A 16630-nucleotide genomic window follows, 5' to 3' on the forward strand; every position below is an offset into this window, starting at 1 on the left:
TTTCTTCCATATATGTTTTGCAGTGTTCAACCCTAGAACTTTCCTTGTCACATTATTGGATAGATACATTTTCTTATTGATATGGTTGTTGGTTATTTCCCAGATGTCAGACCTCATAATTCCCGTGGAGGACCAGTTTCCGGGCCGGATCACCTACCGAGGAACGCCGGCGCTGCAGAAGTTGAAAGACAAGTTTAATGAACATAATCTTCTTGAGAGGGCAAACAAGTCAGTATTTAAGCAGTTTTTCACAGCGACACAATTCAAATTTTCAGGGACACTCATACATGGGCTGCTTATGAGAAAGATACCCTCAAACAAGGTGCATGAGGTACAATTCCGTATCAGTTGTGAGCGGCTCTGATTTGGGACAATGGAGTTTGCAATGATCATTGGGTTGTCTTTCGAAGCACCAGACACTAAGAAATATGAGAAGCTTACTTTGAAAAGTGGAAGATTAGTGGAGCTGTACTTCGAAGGCGCTAACAGAATTTTGTCAAGCAAGTTGGAGGAGGTTTTTAAGGCTTCCAAAGATGTAGAAGACACCAGGAAACTCAGACTATGTTTTTTAGTTGACAACGTCCTATATGGAAATGAGCCTGTCGCCGCAATCGAAAAGGACTTGTTGCTAGTCGTTGAAGATCTTGATTTTTTCTATAACTACCCTTGGGGCCATAAATCATTTGAAAAGACTTTAGGTTCATATCGCAAGGACATGAGAAAACAAAGAGCTAAGTATTTGGAGAAGGTTGTGGAAAGTACAATGAATTTGAAGCAATGTAAAGGCCAGCAAATTCATGCTTAGTACACATTATACGGATTTGCTCCAGCAATTCAGTATTGGGCTTATGAGGCAATACGCGAGGTAGGATTAGAATGTGCAATGTTTATTAGCAAGGATATTCCAAGAATGGTGCAATGGAAAAGCGTGAAGATTTTCACTGCCGTAGATGTGGCCAACATGCTGAACAAAGATAAGGTAAGGGTTCTGTTGCGATCTTTCCACTTTCTAAGACTAATTATTTTTTTAATTGAAATTCCAGTAATTGTAGTCTTTTTGTGCTTGTTCCACATTTAGTACCACTGTTGTTCTACTTTGAAGCCTAAACCGAAGGAGAGATCACAGTTAGCGAAGGTAACAGGAGACCAACACATGGACATCTCCCACCTACGTAAGCTCAGGGGAATAGATCACTGTGTGGGTCGAACACTCACAGAAAACGAGATAATGGAGGACGCTTGGCTTGATCGCATTGCTGGGGATGATGAAATGATGGAGGATGATTTCACACAACAAAACCAGGAATCTCAAACATACTTTCATGGCTTATCGGAAATGGTGAAAGAATTGGCCAAGGTTAAGGCAATGCAATTGGACTTAAAGGCTCAAGTTGCCAACATATTAAGTGGACAGAGGGATATGCAGAATCGCCAAAAAGAGACAATGGATAAGCTCGACAATCTACTTTTATTGGTGCGATAGTCTGTTGGGGCGCGATCGGATAGGGAAGACAGCTTGCCTGACAGTATTCTTGGACCATATCAAGGTGATGATGCAGCGACAAATAGTGAGACTCATGCCAAAAGCCACGCTGAACACGATGATGATGATGTCCCTAATGTTAATTTTGGAAGGCCATCACAGCGACGAAGGAACAATTAAGACACACATGTTCCATCTAGTGAAATACTGAAATCATGTTCGAACTAATAATTTTCCATATTAACGTTTGAGTTCTCTCCTTAAATTCATATCTTATTGGAAAATAAAATTTCAAATTTCTAAAACAATCACCCCCTCACAATTTGCGTGTGGTTTGGATGAAACAAAATTAGATTTCTAAATTTAAATATCAATTCAACAGAGAAATACAAACTGCTAATAAATTCGACCGCCATCTAGATCCATCTAGATTACCCAAAAGTAAAAAAGAAATGTCAAATAACTTCTAATTTTGAAGATAATTTTTTTTTTCATTAATTGTTCTAATCAAATGATTACCGCATAATTTATTTATTATATTTTCACCAAATACAAATTGAATGGTGTTGTTTAGGGCCACAATTGTGGTGGCTTTTCCTACTAAATTTAAATCTATACACAATAGTTTGAATAGAAAAAAATTATTGGATATATAGTAAGTTTGAATATTAAAATGGAATTATATGTTTTTTAGACAAGTTAATTTAGTACTTAATTATTACACATTAAATTTGTATACAAACATATCTACTTCGTACTAGCCAAATTTAGAGGTTACGATCTACAATGTCGATTGTAGACAAATTATCTGGACCTAATAAATAAAAATGCCTATTCAACAACTGAAACTAGTTCTCCTTTACAATTCCTCAACCCTTTCTAACTTGATTTAATACATCCGGGAGAAGGAAAAGTGGGCATGGCTAATACCAAAAAACATAGATGGTTTGATAAACTATTCCTCATACTTAATTCTCTTCAGTCTACCACTAGTCCTTGTTGGTACTGGACGTGTGGGAATGGAGTTCTTCGACTTAAGCTTCTTCGTTGAAAATCTGGGGTCCGAACGGGTCTTAATAGGGCTACCTACGGGTAGAGGAGTCTGTTGCATGTAGTATTTTGCCTTGTCAGCGAAAACAACCACCCTCACCTTGTTTCGATCATGTGTTACAAGCCGACATGCTATCTTCCGCCGCTCATCCACTGGAGCAAACTGCAAGGACACATTGATTAAAATGGTTAATTTCAGTGTTAACACACAGGTAGACGAATAATTAATTTTAACAACTACATAACGGAGACACGGATTCCTCCTGTTTGAAGAAGGACTCCATAAACTTCATGCCATATACTCCACAATCGTGCCCATTGTCCCGCTGGGGCGTACCGCCCTTTATTGAAACCTTGAAGTTGGAGAACTGGAAGTCATTTTGTTTATGTTGCTTTATCTCAGACTTGAAAAGGCGATCAAGAGTACTTAGCTGACGTGCAAAATGTTTAGTATTCATGAAAAATTAAAAAACAAAACTTTCAAAAGGAATAACAATGACAAGGGTGTTTGGGCATATTCTCACCATCTCTTTTGTGGCTTTCGTGCTTACGGTTTTGCTTCTGGCAGCAACAAGGGGGTCCCAAATATCAGCACACCTATTGATTATATTCACCGCGACTAGGAACCAATGATTGAAAATCTCAGTGACCAACACGGATACAAGCATCTAAGAATACATCAAAATTAGATGATAGTGAGGCGTTCATTAGATTATCACCATTTCAGCAGAGGGGATATTGTTAACTTTAACAAATACATTTTATGAAAGGATTAAGCTTAATACAAACCAGTTCACATAAGGAAAACTGCCCAAAGTGGAAATCAGCCAATTGTTGGCTTACGGCGTAATCTTCCACTTCCCTCCCTTTCCCCAAGTATGCCTCCTATTATATTCACGACGTTTGTCAAATTGCCTCATACATCACAAAATAGTAAACATAAAAAGTGGGTTGAATTTGCAGTTATGGACTTTAGGTGAATTACCGATATTTGAGTGGGCATATACCAAATGGAAGCCATTTGAGGAACCTCTTGTCGCTGCCTTTCCTCGCGTGTCAACACCCGGGAAAAGCATGTAATGATCTAAAATCAAGAAACCACAATGTAAATGTTAATGATCAAAGTAATCACATCGGAAATATAAAATCCACATGCAGTAACGACTTACATCACCAGAAATGTCTCTTTCGGGAATCAAGGTCCACATGGAGCTCCTGAACTGTTCCATCTTCCCAAACTTTGCCAGAGTGTAGCTGAAATGAAGGAGACAGAGAAAAAATAAATGCACATTATTAATACACCGCTGGAAGGTATTTAAATTTTATTTAATCAACTGAAATGGTATAACACTTGATTACACAATTCCATACCTCCACTCCAAGTATGGGCTGAACATCCATTTCACAAGCTTCATCACCTCAAGTAGGACTGGTACATCTAGGTGAAAAGAGCCCACCACCTTTCCCCCCAAACTAGAGAAAACTTCGATGGCTTTCTCACCATAAAGACCTGTTTGCGCTAGTAATTTTTGTTTTGGGGACTTTGATTTTGTGGGGCTACTATCCCCATCAAACTCGATGTGCGTGAGATCATGCACTACCCTCTCAGCCGCAGGTTCGGTGTTCTCTGTATAACTTTTTTTCTCACTAAATCCCTTCTTCTCTTTTTCTATAAACTCAAAATTCTTTCGTCTTTTTCCAACACTCTCCACCTCGCACTCCATTGTCGACTCTGAATCTTTAACCGCAGTAGCCCTAATGATATCCTCAATGGTCTCTTTTTTTGTACGTTCTTCAACCAGGCTGGTTGTAATGGATAAAGCTATTTCACTCAACTTTTGGTCTAAATACTTCTGCATTGCATCCAAACCCACTTGGACTTTCGCAGATGTTTCTTGTGGTAAAGTGAGTATGATTTTTCTCACTTATGCTAACCCACTCATGAATGTGCCAAAGTCTTGCTTCAGAGCGCCCACATCCTGCCTTACACCATCTACAACCTGCCTTAGACTGTCAACATACTGCTTTGTCCCGTCATCAGCTACAGCAACAGAGGGGACTTAGAGGTACCAACAGCTACGGTCCTGACCCCCTTTGCAAGCGGAATCTGCAAAAATAAAACAAAAAGAAAAGGATCTTGAGCAATAACTACATAATTTTTTGGCATTATCAAGAATAGCACATCAAACAAACATTTCACTAAAATAAAGAAAGGAAAAAAAACAATTACATTGTTCGATTGGAATCCTCCAGATTGTTGAAGCCACTTCTTCACTCGCTTCACATGGATGTTCGTCCAGAAATCTATGCAAGGAATGGTTCAATCAACGTAACCAGAGTTAATGTGATCCAAATAGAAGAGCTACACCATAAAATAGTAAACAAAAAATGTAATTTTCTATACATTGGCTTTGATTACATTTAGTCATAACTTGAACAATTAAAAGACAAATAAGATACATGGAGAAAGATTAAGCATCTGGACAAGTATTTGTACCTGCCCACTTGGAACTTCCTGATGGACTCCATAAGGAACCGCACGCAGAATGTGGCCCAGTCTTTCAATGCTATGGAATTAACATCATGCAACACCTTCATGTAGGAAGCGCTGACTTTATTTCCAGCCATTGGACACAGGATACTGCCGATGCATGCTAGGGAAAATCTTGCAATGAAGAGGTCGTCGGCATCTTGTGACTCCCTCAGGTGTTTCTCCAGCTTCCTCAGGCAAACGTTGCATTCTTTTCCCACAACAGCATTCACCAAATCTGTTTTAGGAAGTGGGCCGGTCATTTTAATCTTTGTTCCCCCATCTTTTATATTCATCACCCTTTCAAAGGCAGCAGCGTTGATGTAGAGCTCCTTTCCATATATGCATAACTTGTTATCGGTCGTGTCAACGTTCTTAACCAACCATTGAATTAAGCTACTATTAGTGCTCGGACCATCAATCCCCATTATAAAACCGAATCTTGTGATTGCAGCCACCTCCTTTTGGTCGGCGACATGACTGATAAGATTCGGCCAATTCTCTCGAACGAGCACCGGGTGATGATGTCCCCTGCCTTTGATATTCCCTCATCCCCTGATGCTGCATCAGGACTTTTTTCTATTACTTTTTCGACCCGATTAGTCTTCGAGGTGGTTGTTTTTTGGGGGGGGGGGGGGGGTAACGGGGCATCCATCTCAGTTGGATACAATAGGTGGAACATGTCTCTGTAGAAACTTGTTCAATCTTATTTAATGGTGTAGAGTCTGCTTGGATGCGGTCCCAAAATAGTAGCTGTCAAAATAGAAATCAATTTATGATGTTAATATTCTTCACAACAACCTATAAATAATGTACATAATCAGTTTTAACAAATTTGAACACTTATCAAATTCAAAATTAAATTACAAGTTCAAATATTAATGAAAAAAATTGGTCTTTAAATTTAAACCACAAATCTAGATGACCATCTAGAATAATCGACTACGATCTAGATGCTTCACAACCCGATTTAAACCACAAATCTAGATGACCATCTAGAATAATCGACTACGATCTAGATAGTACATTACAAAAAACTAAATAAATCGTGCCGACTAATAGCTGCCCTAGATAAAAAATGTATATCAAAAAGGCTACATAAAACTTTTCCCTTACAAATAAATAATTCTCCATCTAAGAATACGATCCAATATCGAAATCTATATTCCAACTGCACCAATTAAAAAAATTAACAAGTCTCATCTCTTACTATGATTAGTCTCATGAAAAATACATTTTTAACCTCCAAGTTTTCATACAAAATCCAAAATTAACAATAATTCTACTCTTACTAGTTCAAAAGAAAAAATGTTCCCTTAAGAGTCTGAAAGTGGTTTATTTCCATGTCTGGGACAGTTAATGGAAATTAACTCATGGATTTTTCTACCACTCAACATGTACACTCTAAAGTAGCATGGAAAAATAAAAGTGACATTCACTGATCTTACAATATTGATCTCCGGAAAATAACAATAACTGCTTAATTAAATATTGGTTAACTTTGACTTCCTATAAGTGTCCATCATATGAGTTTCAAGTCTTAGCTATTCATTTTCCATGTATAGCTATTAGTTTATTCAATAGTTGTTTCATTGTTTCATGGCAAGAGATTAAGGTTCATATTGCACTAGGATACCAACTTGGAAAGACATTGATAGCTACTGATCATGGGTTACAAGGGCTTAACCAGGTTTAGGTAAAGTGTTTTAATGCAGTAAATTAGCAACCAACAAAAGGTTGTCAAGAGTGGCTTTACTTGTTACTAATAGCACTAAGTTCAAGTTTTAATACTATTTGAATTTTTATGGTCGATGAAAGAAGGCAACTTTATTTGTATCTTAAGAGAGAAAATTAAAGTGAAAATGTTTATATTTGTTTTGAAAGTCTTAATGCTCTTTAATATTGTTTACTTTTGGTTCGATTGGTAGTTAGTATATGATTTGGATTTTGGTGCTTTTACATATATATTCATGATTTCTTGTTCTAAGGCATCATCTTACTCAATTTATTTATGTACATATATCTCGTTTCATTGCCTCTACAAGGAAACAGAGACATTCATTCTTTCTTCTCAGGGTAAATAGTTTTTTGTTTGCAGGGATTTCAAGTGTGGACATGGCTTTTTCATCATTCTTCATTTGAGATCATTTTTTCTTGGTTTGATTGTAACTAGCAACTACACAGATTAATATTTGTTTTCAGTCCCTTGGTTGTAATGGGGATATGATAAATGAGTTTTAAATGAATGTTTTTATGCTTATAATAAAGCTTCTTCGACTAACATTTTAATCTCCTAATTCTATATTCAACAACAATGTATCACAAATTCTAAAATGCTTCCCTCGGCAATATCCTAGATTAATCCTAAAAATGTCTCTCTCAAAAAAACAATTGATCATCACTATCACAAACAAAAATATGAAACACTAAATCTTTACAATCAACCAATATTCAGCAACAACCAGCATGCATTTCCCACTATTTAAAAAAAAAAAATCAAATTAAAGGAGGCTTTGAAAACTAACTCTATCAATAAATTAACTCAACTACTCCATGCTCTCCTCTGCACTCTCCGAGACAAATTAAATTTTTTGATCCATCTTACCTTCGAAAATAGCAATGGCTCTCCTAGAGTTCAGGTACAGAGTTCGCTTCTTGTTTTGAGCTTCAATGAGGAGAGAATAAGTGATCGAGTTAACAAAAAATTGAGTTTTGAAGAAGCAAAACATAACACAATAACTGATCATGATAAACAACTATACCTGCTGAAACCTTGAAACTGCCAAACCATGATCTACACCAGAGGAATCCATTAAACCATACTAAACCATACCCAAAAAATTAATTACCAAAGAGACTGTGTTTTTTTTTTAAAGAAACAGTGGGTTTTTCTTCAAGAAAGAGATCGAGTAAGGCTGAGAGGAGAAAGACAAAGCCGGTTGATTGAAGACTGAGTGAACAGTGAAAACATTGTTTACCCCTGCTGACAAAAGGCTGCGATTGTCAGTTAAACTTTTAATCACCAATTGAACCCCAGCCCTTCGATTTGATCCAACGGCTAAATGATTTTCACGGAATGGTTCTGTGGACGGAATAGAATCGGTCCCCATATATATATATATATATATATATATATATATATTGATTTGTAAGTCTTAAGGAATAATTTTGCCTCTTTGAATGTTGTGTTCAAAATATGCTTTAAATAACAAACACAATTTTATGTTCAAAATATATAAATTGACATTAATTTACCTATTTCATTAGTATTTCTTGTATTTAGTTATTAATATAATATAATAACCATACGATTAAATCATATAGTTACTTTATTTATTAAGTTTATAATTTTTTCTTTATTATTTTTTAAGTATAATATCGGTTATTAACCAAGACTTTTTTGTTTTGTTTTTATTTTTTTAGTATAATATGAGTTGTTATCCATTCGGTTAAACCATGTTTAGATTTTTATTTTTTTAGTATAATATCATTATAAAGTATTGGTTTAGATTTTTATATTTTCAATTCATTGATATATAGATATGAAAATTCACACTTATTTCATTAGTATTTCTTGTGTTTACTTTTTATTTTACTCAAACGATTCCATTCCTGAATGGAGTTCCACAGGAGCAGGAGAGAATGATGCTATATTTCAATTTCGAATATGGAATATGCGATTGGAAATTTGGAGTTCTTCAATATAGAATGCATGATTCTTTTATTTTATCAATTTTGATATATGTTTTCTCTACATATTGAGAATGAAACAAAAGCTAATTTGACTAATATATTTGTATTCTTAATTTGTGAGGTTTTGGTGATATAAAGTTTCACTCTTGGTATTACTTATGCAATTTTCTTTCCAATACTTGTCTTTTTAAATGTACAAAGTTTCAAATTTTTTATTGATGTTTGGTCTTTTTGGATCTACTCATGAATTGATTAATCTTTGGTTTTGTAAAGAAATGACTAATTTTGTTGCAAGGTATTGAAAATCTTGTGCTTTGTTAATTTAGTTTGCAACATTCCAATAAATATTTGGTTTTGAAGACTATTGATGATTTGAGCTACTTTTATGTATGTTGTGTAAATTTACTCACTATTGGAAATCTTGAATGGTTGAATTTTATTTCTCATTTTTTGTCGTCTACTCATTTAAATTGACATAATATAATGTATGATTTTTTTTTTAATTGAAAAAAGGAAATTTATAACACTGCAACAAATTACAACTGCTAGTTCTGAAACCAAACAAAACTAAAGCAAACTCAGAAACAGAGCCTAGAACAAGTCAGCTCATAAACTCATAACCAACTCGACAATAGCTCTATTCTTATCCAAATACTTTTGACTCAAACAACCAAAAAACCTAGTTTTCAAACTCAATCTAATCATATTAACTAAACGAAGAGGAGTGCTGGAACAATGAGAAAAATAGCAAGTATTTTTGTTACACCAGATTCCATAGACCATAGCTGCCAAGGAAGCAACAACAATGCAGTGCTCAATATTTTTGGGCTTCCCTTCTAACCACATCTTCCATTGAACAAATTTCTTGGGCCAAATTATAGAGCCTAACCAACCTTTAGTCAGCTCCCAAACCTGATGAGAAAAGCTACAATCAAAAAACAAATGCTGACGAGATTCCTCAGCTCTCTCACAAACCGGACAAAGGCAAGAATTCACTAAAATCTGGCACTTGATCAGATTATCTCTAGTCAGTAAATGACCAAGAATCGACTGCCAAAGAATGAAACGGTGCTTCGGAACTGTAAGTCTACTCCACACTGCCTTAGCAACATCCACCGAAACTCTTTGAAGCCAATTAAGATAAAGAGTCTTCAAACTCAACTTACCATGCACAACCGAGTTCACTAAATTAGCTTCAGAAAATTCCTCTCTCAAATAGCAAGGTTTACGCCAGTACCAGCTGACATCAGGTTTCAGCTGATAAGACCAAAAGGATTGGCCTCTGAGATAAATTGCATCAATCCACTTCACCCAAAAAACATCCTGCTTAGAAGACACAGCCCAAATGGACTTGGCCAATAAAACTTTGTTCCAATTTGAGCCCTCTTTAAAGCCCACACCACCTAAAGATTTAGGAAGACAAACTTGAGACCATGAGGAGCAATGGAACTTACTGCGATGGCCATTAGCACCCCATAAAAAATTACGAAAAATCCTATCAATTTCTTGAATGACACTAGTTGGAAGCATAAAAATTTGCATCCAGTAGTTACGAATACCCAGTAAAACTGAGAAAATCAGCTGAGTTCTCCCTGCAAAAGATAAGTGTCTACTCGCCCAAACATGGAGTCTAGCTTGCAGCTTCTTGATAATCTCACTACAATCAGCAACTTGCCATCTTGTGGGTTTCAGCGAAACTCCCAGATACTTCAAGGGAAAGCGCCCTTATTCTATCACTATAGAACTCAGAATGTTATTCTTAACATCAGCTGCCACACCCCCAAAGTAAATGTGAGATTTGTTCAGGTTAGCGGACAACCCTGAACTCTGACTAAATCTGAAAAAACCCTCCATTAAAAGATTAACTGATTTAAAGTTCCCCTTACAGAATAAAATCATATCATCTGCAAAACAGAGATTAACAAGATGCAAATTCTTACACATAGGGTGAAAACGAAACTCTCTATGTTGGACAACTTGGTTAAGAAGCCTAGTAAGATATTCCATAACCAACACAAAGAGCAAAGGAGAAATAGGATCTCCTTGCCTTAAGCCTTTCCTCCCTGCAAAGCTACATTGTAATCTCCCATTCATCATTAGAGAATAAGAAGTTTCAGTCAAGCATATCATAATCCACTGAATAAACTTACTAGGAAAACATAAAGCAGCCATAATATCCTCCAAAAAAAACCCAATATATTCAATCATAAGCCTTACTCAGATCAATTTTAATCAAACACCTAGGAGTAATATTCTTCCTAGTATATCCATGCAGTAAGTCTTGAAGAATTAATATATTATGAGCTAGCTGTCTATTCTTTATAAAGGCTCCTTGATTTTGATGAATCAGCATAGGAAGAATTTTAGCCAACCTGAAACAAAGCATCTTTGATACGCATTTATAAAGCGTATTGCCACAAGCAATAGGTCTATAATCACCAGCTGAAACAGGAGTATCAACCTTAGGGATTAAGGACAAAATGGTGCTATTCAACTCTACCGAAATCACTCCTTGCTCAAAGAACAGCAATATCGCCTCAGTTATGTCATCCCCTAAATCTTTCCAAAGCGCTTTATAGAAACCAGAACCAAAACCATTAGGACCCGGGCTCTTGATAGAGGAAATGCTAAATAACGTCCTCTTAACATCCTTCTTAGAAAAAGGCTGAATCAGATCCAGTTGCTGCTCCAAATTCAGAACACACCCCTGCTGGAAACAAGTCCTATCAGCCCGACTAATTGTTATGCTTCCCTTACCAAGAAAACCTTTGAAATGATTAAAGAAATGAGAAACCACTTCTTCATTATTATCAATCATCTGACCCTCTTCATTCAAAAAATAAGTAATTCGGTTCCTAATCCTCCTCTGCTTAAGACTAGCATGAAAAAAAGCAGTGTTCTCATCTCCAAAACGAAGCCAATTAATTTTGCTCTTTTGGCGAAGAAAGCTCTCATACATTTTGGACTTACTAACAAACTCATCATGGGCCTCTTGCTCTTCCTGCAGCAGAATAATCGATTCAGGAGATTGCTGTAATAACAGTTGGGCCTTCTCATAATTCAACTTGGCAGCTGCATACAACTGAACAATAATGTCACCAATTTGCTTCTGATTAAACTCAGATAACACAGGTTTAATCCTCCTTAACTTCTGAGAAATCTGAAACAAACCGGAACCACCAGTCGGTTTAGCCCAAAGACTAAGAACTTCATTCCGGAAATCCTTATGCTTAGCCCACATATTGAAAAACCTAAAGGGTCTGATCCCTGAAACCTGAAAAAGGACTGTTTTGATAATGCAAAAACAGTGATAAGAAATAGTGTCCCAATTAATTCGAACTTCAGAATCGGGTAAAGCATCTATCCACTTTTCATTGATAAAACATCTGTCCAATTTAGAGAAAATTCTAGATCCCTCCTTTTGCTTGTTAGACCAGGTGAAGTGAGAGCCATTCGAACGAAGCTCAGACAACATAGCATTAGCCCTCCAAAGACTACTATCATCCACTTCCAATTCAATAATTTGTCTACCCCAATGCGGTCATCAAAATCAAACACTGCATTGAAGTCCCCAACCGCCAACCAAGGAAGATCAAAGACTACTATCCTCCCGTTCCAATTCAGTAATAATGTATGATTTTTTATTTACTTTAAATCATGATTTATGTTATGTGTTTCACTTATTTCAATATGAATGATAAAATTATAAATTTCTTAAAAATAATCGCGCAAATCGCGAGTCTGTTCCTTTGGAATAATAATGTAATGATTTACAAAGTAATAGAATGAAATATTTTTAAAAATAATAACACTATGAATGAATTTTTTTTTAAAATAATCGCACAAACCGCGAGTCTGTTCCTTTGACATAATAAGGTCATAGTTTACAAGGTAATAAAATGGAATATTTTTAAAAATATTGCACTGAGCGCGATCCTTCAAAGTCATGATTTATATCAGTGAAAATGTTTAACAACGATATAAAAATATGAAAGTATGTACACGTAGGCTATAAATATTTGTATATCTTTTCTAAACTAACATAAAAAAATGAAATTAGCTTTATTCCGATTATAGCTTCACTTTTATATGGTTGCATATTTAAAAAATAATATTCATATTTTTAATCAATTTTATCATGTGCAAAGAAAATAAATAAGAGTTAAATTTCATCATGTGCAAAGCAAAAGAAAAAAAAAAGAGAAAGAGAGTATTAATTTTTTCTTTCTACATGGGTACTTAGCTTTTATAAGTTTTATAAATTGAATATATTATATATATATAGTTTTTTATTATTTTATTGGGCGGTTTTATTTTCTAGTTATTATATAAATGAAAAGCCTAAATCCTCTCCCCATGTTTCTCTCTTTTATTCTCTTCTCACATTTTTCTCTATTCTCTCTTCTCTTTTCTGACCATATCTTTTTAAATTAAAAAAACAATTTAATTAATAAAGGACAATAAATAAACCCTAAAGTCTATCTTTCTCTCATATCACTACTACAAAAAAAGACTTTTTACGAGCCCTAAAATATTTTTTAGGGCACGCTTCTTGCGAGTACTCTATTAGAGAGCCTTAAAAAGTTAAGTTTTTTAAGGCGCGTGTTGTGAGCTCTAAAAGAATATTTTTAGGGCGCACATTGGGAGCCCTAAAAAGAATATTTTTAGGGCTCGCATGCATATCCTAAAAGATCTTGTTGAGTGCCTTTAAATAAATTTTTTAGGATTCTCTTCACGTGCCCTAATAGAGTTTTTTTAGGGCGCGCAATGCGTGCCCTTAAAAGTTATATTTTTAATATTTAAAAATTAATTTATATTTATTTTAAATTAAAAATTATGTTTTGAATGAATCATTTATATGCAAATCTGAAAACTTATAGAACAAAATAATAAAAATTATACATTCAATGAAATAGTTACAAATCTAAAAATGCAAATTTTGCAACAAATATGAATAATCTGGAAACTTATACATTAAAATTTTTAAACTTTTACCTAATCCCAAAAAAGAAACAATCTTAATGTTTGCAATATGCATTATAAAAATAGCAAAAAGGATAAGCCTTAAAAGATGTATGAACCATTTCTTCCCATCAAGTTCATCTATGTTAGCCTCTTTCAGCTAGCATCAACCCATCATTTGATGTTTGCTTCTTCAAGGTGACTAGTTCACTAGTAGTACTCTCTTGTTCTCTCATAATCTACAGTTGCACGTAAAAGAAGAAAAAAAATTCAAAGTCACTACAACAAGACTCTAGTTCATAAAGGCATGCATATATGACAAGGATTCGGCTAAGGGCAATTATGTATCACAAAGATTGTAGAATTTTATATAATATGACTTACTAAGGACATTTATGTGACTTCATATACCATCACATATATATATATATATGAGCACAATAAGTCACATAATCACCAACATAATAAACATACTCTTTTTGAACATCACAGGCCAAAAGAAAAATAATATAAAGCAAGGCAAAAAAAAAATCTTATACAAGACAGAGGCAAATTCATTTCCTTGGAAAAATCACAATAAAAAAGAAAGACAAGAAACAAAAAAAAAAGATTAACTAAAAGAGGAAAAAGACAAGCATAAAACCAAAAATAGAACTAAAGTCATATGCCAAAGTTTAAAAATTGATAAGGACAGTTCATTTCCTTGGAAAATAAAAAAGGACAGAGGCAGACAGAATAAGCATACTCAGCTTTTGAACATCAATAATCCAAAAATATTATAACTTCAACATTTAAAATGGAAAAAAAAAGGTAGTAAGCAGGAAATGCAAGGAAAAAGTCTATGAAATGCACTAAATCAAAGTGAAAAAAAAAAGAGATTTTAAAACAAGCATACTGATCTTTTAAACAACAATGATCCAAAAAATTATAACTTCATCTTTTGAAATGGCAAAAAAAGGCGCAAGCAGGAAGTAGGATGCTTAGAAATCTTGTCTCCATCTTTCCCTACTCTTTCTTCATCCGCCTCCTTCCTCCATTTTTCTTCCAAAGTCCTTTTTTTTTCTTTCAAAGTCTCTTCTCTTCCCTATCCTTCCTCTATATCTCTCTCACTCTTTTTTTTTCTTGTACATGTCTTCGGCGGGGCTGTGCATCCGACAAGGATGGGCTCGCAGTGGTGGATGGGGAGATGAGGTTGGAATACGGTGGTGGCTCCGGTGATGGGCTAGTGATGGTGGCTACGACGATGGGCTTGTGGTGGTGGCTGCTGCGATGGGCTCACGTCAGTGGAGGCGACAATGGGGTATTTTTGTTCTTCAAGGTTTCAAAAGAACTTTCCCTCAAGGTGTCTATGGCTTGAACGATTAGAGATGCAAGGTTTCACTAGGTTTGTTCTTGGTTAAGGATGAGTGATTTGTAATTTTAGATTTTGGGTATGGATCTAGATTAGGGACAACTCTTGACTTTGAATTTTGATTTGTTATTTAGGTTTAGAACCATGATTTTTATTTTGATTGTTAACAGATTTTGATTTGAAATACAATCTGATTTCTTTTTTCTTCATTATTGTTAAATTATAATTGTTTCATATATAACATTAATATTTTTATTTGTAATGTGATTTGTAATATTAATTTATAATATTATTAACTATATATAATATATCTTATTCATTAAAATCGGTAAAATGATTAAATTATCTCTAGGGACTTTAAACGTCTCACATTGGGAGACGTGGGTGACATCTCACGTCTCCCAATGGGAGACGTTGAAAGTTCTGACTTTTGGACACCCTTCAATGTCTCCTACTAGGATACTTGGGATGTCTCTCACGTCTCCCATTGGAAGACATTGAAAGTGCACCTACGATGACTCTACTTCTAACATCTCCCATAGTATGAGACATTGTAGAATTTTAATGTCTCCCAAATAAAGTCATAAAACCCTTATATTGTTGTAGTGAATATACACAATGGAAGAATAAACACAAATTAGATCAAAGGGGAAGAGAAGACCTTTCCTAGTGCTGAAAACTCTAGTTACATAAAATCATAAAGTTATGAGTTGGAGAGAGAGAGACGCGGGGGGGGGGGGGGGGGGAGTTAGAGAGAGAGAGAAAGTGAAGAGTGATCAATTCACCAAAATCTCAAATGAACCTATTAAATAGTATAGGAATCGTTATTAAGTCTAACCAATATGATTAAACCTTATAAACACATCATTTTGGAGCCAAAACACGTAATTCCGAAACCTAAGACAGGTGACATGTCGCCTGTCCTCTGTCTCGAGTGGATTCATAGTTATGTGGTGGCATGTCTCCACTCGAGTTGTGACATGTTGCATCTCCATTGCCCTGTGTGCCCAAAACTACCCTTAATTACCTCCAAATGTTTCCAACCTTTGAAGATTCTAATTTATACTCCAAATAAGCACTTTGGACTCTAATATATAATTTTTAGATGCCTGCAACAAAAGTCAACTCACTCATGTTGACTTTAGTGAAATCGTTATGGTTTTGCACCTTGTTACACCCAGATTTTGAGACCAAAGATTGTAACCTTGAAAGCTGGACTCGTCAAGTGTGAGCTCGAGATGTCTAAAATGCATGTTCGTGGTCCAGATGTTAAACCCTCGAATCAAGATGTCAACCTCGAAGACATTTAACCTCGAAGTTCCTTCTAAGCTTGAAAGACATAGCATCGGGGTATATCCGTTGTCGGGTGTCTTCGGATCAAGTAGCCCGATGCTTTAAGAGTACAAGCTCGAAATGTAATAGCCTCGATAGTATCTACCTGCTCCGAGCTGGTCTTGGAGTAAGGCGACTAGTTCGTAACTTATCTATAAACTTTGAACCATGTGATGCTAGTTCCTGACCTCGAAAGATTTAATGAGTCATCTGATGTAACACGCTTTGT

At 35.3% G+C, this 16630-nt stretch overlaps 1 protein-coding gene across 1 annotated transcript; it reads right to left on the bottom strand.

Moving 5' to 3' along the window:
• Nucleotides 1-9466: 9466 nt before the first annotated feature.
• Nucleotides 9467-12231, bottom strand: LOC133792073 (uncharacterized). The gene is made up of 4 exons (XM_062229981.1): nucleotides 11129-12231; nucleotides 10643-10827; nucleotides 9669-10480; nucleotides 9467-9541 (listed from the first exon to the last, which is right to left on the bottom strand). Exons 1-4 carry the CDS (start codon nucleotides 12229-12231, stop codon nucleotides 9467-9469), a joined length of 2175 nt encoding a protein of 724 aa, XP_062085965.1.
• Nucleotides 12232-16630: the final 4399 nt, after the last annotated feature.

This window comes from Humulus lupulus, chromosome 7 (genome assembly GCF_963169125.1).
Source record: "Humulus lupulus chromosome 7, drHumLupu1.1, whole genome shotgun sequence".
Taxonomy (NCBI): Eukaryota; Viridiplantae; Streptophyta; class Magnoliopsida; order Rosales; family Cannabaceae; genus Humulus; species Humulus lupulus.